This window comes from Triticum urartu, chromosome 5 (genome assembly GCF_003073215.2).
Source record: "Triticum urartu cultivar G1812 chromosome 5, Tu2.1, whole genome shotgun sequence".
NCBI classification, from domain to species: Eukaryota; Viridiplantae; Streptophyta; class Magnoliopsida; order Poales; family Poaceae; genus Triticum; species Triticum urartu.
Genome location: NC_053026.1, coordinates 5865028 through 5873916, shown reverse-complemented (window position 1 = coordinate 5873916; position 8889 = coordinate 5865028). Strand labels below are relative to the sequence as shown.

Here is an 8889-nt window from a genome sequence, read left to right as displayed (position 1 = left end):
TCAGACATTAAAAGACCATATCTTGATTCAGTGAGACACTTGCAACTCACTGCACACACTTGACAATTTCTAGACTGAACCTGTCTAGCCATGGGGACAGGTGAAAAAAAGGGGAGTAGATTCATCCCCCCAGCAAAACAAGCATTGTTTGATACACTTTCCACCTCTATGGATCTGAACATCTCTAGTTACTATTCTCTGATTAAGGACTAGCCAAATGAATGTTTGATTCTTAAAGGTATTTTCATCTTCCACATGAATTAGTATACTCTGATTAAGCACAGCAACAGTAATTTTTCATTATGGGTAGAGATCTTGCAACTTGCAAGATGAAAAAGTTAGTTTTGCACAGCACACATGGATCACTTTTTTGGAGCCTGAAATCACTGTAGCATGAGTTCTCTACTGCAGGAAAATAATGTAGCCTCCACATCCATCAACAAAGAGGGGGGGCACATTAACAGCTCATTAAGCAAGAGGAGATGGCAGGGCTATCCAATTAAATCCCATTCTTATCTTCTTCTTCTTTCTTCCCTTGAGAAATTAATTAATTAATTATAAGCAGGAGTATTTTACAGAGAAAGATGCAAAAACGGTTACTGGTCATTCAGCTTATCTGAATCTTCTGCCAAAATCACCTTATCTGAATCTTCAAGTACTCCTGGCTGCAAATGTAATTCAGCTTAACCAACTGGTTATTCCTCGCACCAACCAGAGTACTAGCTGATCCCAAGTACTCCCCTGCTTGGAGTAAAGAAGAGCTGCTCTTTTCCTGCTGCTTGGAGGCTGCTGGTGCTCTGTTATTGCTGCTTGAAGGCTCCTGGTTCTCTTTTCCTGCTGCTTGGAGGCTATTGGTACTCGAAGGGTGTTTCTGCCGCTTCAAGGAGGTGGCTGCTCTTTTCCTGCTGCTCGGAGGCTGCTCGTGCTCTTTTCCTGCTGCTTGAAGGTTGTTGCTGGTCCGCTCCTGCTTGTTGGAGACTGCTGGTACTCTTTTCCTGCTGCTCGGAGGCTGCTCGTGCTCTTTTCCTGCTGCTTGAAGGTTGTTGCTGCTCCGCTCCTGCTTCTTGGAGACTGCTGGTACTCTTTTCCTGCTGCTTGAAGGCTCCTGATTCTCTTTTCCTGCTGCTTGGAGGCTGCTGGTATTCGAAGGGTGTTTCTGCTTCTTGAAGGCTGCTAGGGCTCTTTTCTTGTTGTTCTTTTCCTGCTGCTTCTGCTCTTTTTCTGCTGCTAAGATTGCTTCTGCCTCTTCTATAAAGGCTATACGAAGCCGTCCTTCTTCCTGCCGGCGTACCTTGTTCATGTGAGGGATCGAGTAGTTTATCGCTCCCTTGTTTCTCATTACCTCTTGGATGCATTACTGTGACGCCTCAAATGACCCCACTCGAACCTTGAGTGTAAGGTCGTGCAGCTTACACCCAATGCCTTTGACAGACCTCGCAATGTTCTCCTTCTGTTCAATGGGATTGTCACCACCCTCGACAGATCCAAATCTTTCCGCTTGCGGCCAACTCTACCTGGCTTTTGATTTGAGACATCAACTTTCTCCCCTTTTTCAATCTGTTTAAGAGCTCTTTCCCATATTCTCTCAACAGTTCTTACGGCTGTATCGAGTAGGCTAGCAATGACCTCCTTGTCTTTTTTCAGAACTTGTCCATTTTGGGTCTTGATCACCATGAGTGCAAAATAAATACCATATCTCTCCTCATTTGTGAGTTCCCCATGAATTGGTTTCTGTACATCACTTGCTTCCTCATGAATTGCTTCCTCTAGACCACTTGCTTCTTCATGAATTGGTTCCTCTACACCACTTGTTTCTTCCCCTATCAAATAAGGAGAAAAAGATAAGTCATGTAGCTATTGCAAATAATAGGAGTAGATCATGGAAATGAAAATGAAAATGCAAAAGTTTTGGAGGTAGTACCTGTTGCTTCATTATTGACTGGTTCTTCATTGTTGTATCGTTGTTGACTATTGTGTTCTTCCTGTTGATCTGCAGGTTCTGAGGCATTATCTTGTCGAGGACTCATGTTGAGATCAATCCCAAACATCATTGCGGCGGTGGAGCACTTGCTCAGGTAACTGTTCATGATCCAATAAGAAAGAACATGAAAGTTTATATGAAAAATGAGCACTCCTTCAAGTTGCCCACTCAGCACATGAAAGCAAGCTGAAAAATGGAATTGCTGGCACAAAACTGAACTACTAAAAACTGATGGTACCTTTATTCTTTTCCCTGTAAAAATGATAATTTCTTGTTCTTCCCTGAAGAAGTGTTAGTAACTTGTTCTTTCCTGAAAAAAGTAAAAAGCAAATCAACACTGATAAGGTATTTTACAAAGTGATATCCTGCAGAAAAGCAAATTCCATATTTACTTTATTTTACAAAGTGATATTCTTTACTAATGCAAGGCAGCTAAATGGAATAAGCATCTCGCAGCTGGTCTCTAGAAAAGCATTGTCCTGTTAGCCATGTGTTCTTTGGTCACACAAATTAGCCATGCATTTACTTTATTTATTTATTTTTTACTTTTACTGTGAATGCTAACAAAACCCTGCACTGGTACTTTTTGTTTTTTTAACGTCTCTGCACTGGTACTTGGTGCCTGGCAAAATGCCCTTTCAGAAATGTAGCTTCTCGGCAGGTCTGTCATGTTTTTCACCTTCAGAAGCAAAGCAAATGAGATGCAGTGGAAGACGACTTCAATCAAGAGCAACAAAGGGCTATGTGGTATGTAGAGCCCAATCTTGCAGCTTAACATCAACAGGTACACTCCAAAATCCTCAGCTACATAAACACTTGTAGCATTACAAACATTATGAGGATTCGCAAGTGCTAAAGGAAGTTCAGTTCACAAATAAAAGGTGCAAAAAGAAAGGGCTGTGTAGAACCAATGAGCCTCCCAAAATCACTTCATCATGAGGATTTCCATGATGAAGTGATTACTCCAGTTCTTATAGTATTTGGAGTACATTGCCTGGTGTTATACTGCTTGCAAGATTAGCATAGGTTCAGAAATGGGGATTTGCTTGATTGATTCATGCTGCAGTAGGCTAGAACCTGAACCAGATCTGAATCCAAGAACACACTAATTGCAACCGCGCAAGATTTTGGTATCTATCTAAGGAATCTGAAACCAAAAACTCTCTGACAGCAACACTCCAATCCAATTCAAGCACAATGTTGCTCTTCTTACCGTGGGGCAACATGGTCAGAACATGGAGTATATGATTTATTCCAATGCTTTCAGTGGGGAATGTTTTTACAGATCAAGGAGCAGCAGCAATTTCAGATTCTTTGAGAAAATTACAGAGCAAGGAGCAGCAGCAACAACCTGTAACTTCTTCAGAGAAGAACTCGAAGGCAGGGAAGCAGCAGCAGCTCGAGCTCCATCGGCTGCAGGGGAGAAGCAGAAGCACGAGCTCGACCGGCTGCAGAAGCAGAAGCAGAAGCACGACGCCGACGTTTTGTGTTCACCGGAGGAGCCGTGACGAGCTTCAGCGGCGGCAAGCAGCGACCGGATTGGGAGGGGACGGCGGCGATTCAGTTGATTCGTTGCTTTCCGACAAGCGTGGCTCGAGGCGGGCGTAGCTCTCGGCGCGGCGGAGCTCGGACTGGCTCAGGGAGGAGTGAGGTCGCCCGTCGGCGTCGAGCTCGTGGGGGCAGCGGCGGTCGTGGTGGGAGGAGATGGCCTCGATTCCGTTGATCCACGGCCGGAGGCAGCGGAGGAGCTTCAGGACATTTTTGGCAGGGGATAAGGATTGGGATCAGGCCGGCGACCGGAGCTCCACTGGCCTGTAGCCTCGCCGGCGGCCGATTCTTCACGCGCGAGCCGCGCACGCCTGTCGTCGTCTATTTTTGTACAATTTGAAGATGCGCAGGGGGTTTCTTGTAAATGTTTCGTAGTTCAAATTTTAGAACCCCACGACATCTAAATCCGAACGGAGGGAGTAGTATATATGTTACATGGTCATCAATTACCTAAAATCTAAAAAAAATGCATACGCACTATTTGAAGACAACAAGCGGCCGAGCTTCTTAACCATGCATGAGTTGTTTTTTTGTCTACTAGTGCATGTCGTTATTAATATTTAATATGTTCATATTGGTTAGTCCGGTTTGAAAGAAACAACTTCACGGACAATTATTTTAGTTTTCTGAATTTTTAAAAAGTCATATCTTTCAAACCGCGCGTCGGAATTAAGATCCGTCTTCACTGTTGAATTCTTTACGACGAGATCTTTAAAACTAGATCCCGCATGGGTATGTTTCGACGAAATTTTTTTGATGCCAACTTTGGCGCTATATTATGCAATTTCAGTACTGCTTTGTGCAACTTTAGTATTGCATAATGCAATTTTTTTCAAACCCAATTTTTTGGAGCTGCATCCACAGTAGTTGTAGTTGCACACATAGTAGTCCTAGTTGGCACATGCATGATCATAGAGTTGCACAATCTGATCCGTATAGTCGCATATGAATTATCATAGCTTGTAATGTAGTACTCGCAATGAAAAATGCTGAGAGAATGGAAAGTACTGAAATGGAAGAAAATTCTCAAGCTGTTCCAGAGTAGCTAATCTACAGCAGAATAGTACAACATGTAGATTGCATCATCATCGTTAATTACTGTCTGTTTTTTATTTAAGAGAGGTGGATGAAGCTCCAAATGAGCAGTGCCTGCCTGTTCCAATTGATTCGGTCCCTCTTAATTAGCACACCATTAATCATGTTTTCCTCGGTACAACTAGTTGATGAGCAAGTCGTACCACAAGGCCAGTGCAGCAATAGAATGTTTCAAGACTCGGACAGGCATGCATGTAGTACAACATTCCATTTGTCAAGCAGTGCCCTAATTAAAGCAATAATTTGTGATTAAGAGGCTGTCAAACCTCAACACCCTCCCTTCTGATGTTAATGTTAGTCAGGTACATACAGTGACGTTTGAACCGATCTGCGCTTATCTCACGTCTCATTTTGACAGATACAGGAACCTCGCAACATATTGTCAGTGCACATTGTCATTCTGATCATCTGATGTTGTTAGTTTTCAGACAAATTAAAATCAACCAACTTGGTCGTCGTCAAAGATTTTGCATGCCGGGGGATCAAATTCTCCAATCAATTCTGGCAGGATTCAGTTTGATTTGCTTTCTATAATGTTATCTTACTATGCAGTACATGGAGGCTCAATGAATGAATTCATTCATTGATGCGTTATTTTCATTTCCTTTTCTTCTTTTTTTGACAGGGTGCATGCTCCACCTAACATGAAACTGGAAGCGACATTGTTGAAGTTGAAGCACCGCACCTACTTGGTCGTCAAATTCAACTGCGCGGTTAATACACGAAAGGGGTCGTTGTCTTGTGGCCATTTTTAGCATGATCATTAACTTATTGCAAACTGAAGGAAACAAAAATGGGCAAAGATAAGGTGGAGCTAGCCCAACTTGAAATGGCAAAATGTTTGCGGAGAGGATAGCTCTCTTCTTTTGGATCGGTACACAATTGATGATATATACTCATCTTTTTACCTGTTTGCGGGAAATGATAGAATGCAACTTCGAGAGAAAATAACCGAGAGAGAGAGAGGCAACAATTTGAGAAAAGAAAGAAGAGAAGCATTAGGTCTAGGTAGGTAGTAGGTGATTGAAAATGAATGAATGATATTGGTGTGAGATTTAGAGATAGGATGGAGCACCACCTACCCTTGAACCAAGCAAAGTAGTGTTGGAATTTTGCTAGTAGGCCTTTGGCCAAAGCCCGACTAAAATTTTGAAATTCTCTTGGCAAATTCATGTACACATGTGAGTGAAGTGAGTGAGACTAAAGTTTAGTCCCATCCCGAAAGTTGAGAGAGAGTTGCACCTCTTTATAAGGTGAGCTCTTCTACCACTTGTGTGAGCATGAGAAGAGGAGACATACATGCGCGCTCCTCCTCCTCGCTCGTCTCGCCACGCCGTGCCGCGGGTTGCGGGATTGAGCCGAGGACAGAGCTATGCACGTTATCTATATTTTTGCTGCTCGGAAAAAAAATTAATGAGTCATTAATTATTAATTAACGGACGCGTTAATTACTGAACCGTTTCCGATTCTTTTGGATCGTGACGACTCAGACGTGGGGTTTACTCTCACGACCTACCCGGCCCGCACTATATAGTCAGGCAGCCGTCTACCCTAACCGCTACCGCTTCGTATGATTTCTCACCACCGTTCCAGATCATTGCGCCGCCAAGCAAGTCTTCTCCATCCCTTCTTTCGGCGTGCACCGGGAGAAGGGACAACAGGCCTCCGGAACCCCGCCTCTCGTGATCCTGTACGGGAGAGGGGTGATCAGGTTTTTGGGGAGCGCACTCGCGCAACTGCTGGCAGCGACGACTTCGCGAACGACGACTTCTTCCCTGACCTCGGTAGCCTCATCCTCGACGACATGGGCGACAACGTCAACGCTAGCGGTGCTACTCCCGTTGCACTGTATGTGATTCTATCCTTTCTGTTCGAGATCGTGGTAGAATTCATGTTTCTAGTATGTGCCCTAGATGTGATATGTTCATCTACTATGCTAGTTCGCATGATTAGTTTAATCTCTGCTACTGCTGTCATGATTTATATTGTGTTCATTCGGATTAAATCTCGTAGTAATTTGCTCATATTTCCAATAATCCAAAAACCTGATTATAGGCAATTTACTCCGAGTGGTTTTGCTGCGCATCTGAAGCCGCCTGCCTTTAAGGGGGCACAATATAAGAGGTGGCGCACGAGAGCATTCTACTGGTTTCAGACCATGGGTTTCTATGACGCCACCAAGGGCAAGCCTGAGGACGATCTTAATCCAGCACAACTGGAAGCTTTTGAGAAGATCGATACTCTCTTTAAAGGTGCTCTTCTGAGTGTTCTTGATGACTCCATTGTGGATTCGTATATGTCGTTTGACAATGGCAAGGACATGTGGGCTGCGCTCGAGGCCAAGTTTGGTGCCTCGGACGCCGGCAGCGAGTTGTACGTCATGGAGCAGTTCTATGACTACAAGATGACTGATGAGCGCTCTGTTGTACAGCAGTCTCATGAGATACAGTCGCTCGCAAAAGAATTTGAGTACTTCAAGTGTGTGTTGCCGGACAAATTTGTTGCCGGAGGCATCATTACCAAGCTTCCACCTTCGTGGAACAATTTTGCTACTTCCCTGAAACACGAGACAGGAGTTTTCCGTTGCGGATCTCATTGGTACTCTTGATGTTGAAGAGAAGGCGAGAGCAAAGGACACACATGCTCAAGTTGCCGAGGGAGCTTCTAGTGCCCACATGGTACAGAAGATGAACTTCCAGCCCAACAAGTTCAAAAACAACAAGAACAAAACTCAGGGCAGAGGCAAGTTTGATACAAAGAACAAGCCGTTACATTCTACCAACTTCAAGAAGAATTCTCATAAGAAAGGGAAGGGACTTTGCCATGTCTACGGTGATCCTAATCACTGGGCTCCGAAGTGTCCTAACCGCTTTCAGGAGCGCGAACATGAGAAGAGCGGCAAGTCCGCTAATGTTGTCATCGATGATACTAATATGACGGATTCTGGGTACTATATTCTTCCTACCATCCTTTCAGTATTTCAATCTCCTGATTGGTTAATTGACACCGGTGCCAATGTACATGTTTGTGCTGATGCCTCCATGTTTTCTTCTTACCAGGTCACAGGGACTTCTCCTGTGCTGATGGGGAACGGGTCACATGCCATCGTTCGAGGTGTTGGTACGGTCGATCTGAAGTTTACTTCGGGGAAGACCGTGCGTCTGAAGAACGTTCATCATGTGTCGTCCATTAATAAAAATCTCGTTAGCGGTTCCCGTTTATGTCGAGATGGTTTTAAGTTGGTTTTCGAATCCAATAAAGTTGTAATTTCTAAATATGAACAATTTGTTGGAAAAGGCTATGAGAGCAGAGGCTTGTTCCACCTGTCTTTGTCAGATATTTGCACTAAAGTTATTAATAATGTTTGCCACAATAATGAGTCTAATATTTGGCATTCACGGCTTTGTCACATTAACTTTGGTTGCATGACGCCGCTAGCCAATATGAATTTAATTCCGAAATCTCTACTGTCAAAGGCTCTAAGTGTGTAGTATGTGTGCAAGCTAAGCAACCTCGCAAGTCCCATAAGACTGCAGAGGCAAGAGACTTGGCGCCACTAGAGCTTATACATTCTGATCTTTGTGAGATGAATGGCGTGTTGACAAAAGGTGGAAAGAGATACTTCATGACGTTGATTGATGACTCCACTAGATATTGTTATGTGTATCTTCTGAAATCAAAAGATGAGGCTTTAAATTTCTTCAAAAACTATAAAGCTGAGGCAGAGAACCAACTTGATCGAAAAATTAAACGGTTTAGGTCCGATCGTGGTGGAGAGTATTTTTCCAATGAATTTGATCTGTTTTGTGCGGAACATGGTATAATCCATGAGAGGACGCCTCCCTACTCACCTCAGTCAAATGGGGTAGCCGAAAGAAAGAACCGAACTCTAACTGATATGGTTAACACCATGTTAGACACATCGGGTCATTCCAAGGAATGGTGGGGGGAGGTGCTAATGACTGCGTGCCATGTCCTAAACCGAGTTCCCACAAAGCATAAGACCATGACTCCATTTGAGGAATGGGAAAGGAAAAGATTGAAACTCTCTTACCTACGTACTTGGGGTTGTTTGGCGAAAGTCAATATACCAATTCCTAAGAAGCACAAGCTTGGACCAAAAACCGTGGATTGTGTTCTTCTGGGCTATGCTTTTCATAGCGTTGGCTATAGATTTTTGATAATAAAATTTGAGGTATCCGACATGCATGTTGGTACGATTATGGAGTCGAATAATGCAACTTTATTTGAGGACATATTTCCTA

The 8889-nt window shown here is 43.6% G+C and overlaps 1 protein-coding gene across 2 annotated transcripts; it reads right to left on the bottom strand.

Moving 5' to 3' along the window:
- Window positions 1-228: 228 nt before the first annotated feature.
- On the bottom strand, window positions 229-3977 carry LOC125506819 (submandibular gland secretory Glx-rich protein CA-like). 2 transcript variants are annotated; one of them, XR_007282773.1, is made up of 4 exons: window positions 3333-3977; window positions 2220-2291; window positions 1922-2079; window positions 237-1820 (listed from the first exon to the last, which is right to left on the bottom strand). XR_007282773.1 is itself a non-coding variant. In XM_048671518.1 (3 exons), the coding sequence occupies exon 3, from the start codon at window positions 1337-1339 to the stop codon at window positions 635-637; it is 705 nt and encodes a 234-aa protein (XP_048527475.1). In that variant the 5' UTR covers window positions 1340-1820; window positions 1922-2079; window positions 2220-3976; the 3' UTR covers window positions 229-634. The 2 variants fall into 2 exon arrangements, 1 of the variants encoding a protein (XP_048527475.1); XM_048671518.1 differs by having other exon boundaries at window positions 229-1820; window positions 2220-3976.
- Window positions 3978-8889: the final 4912 nt, after the last annotated feature.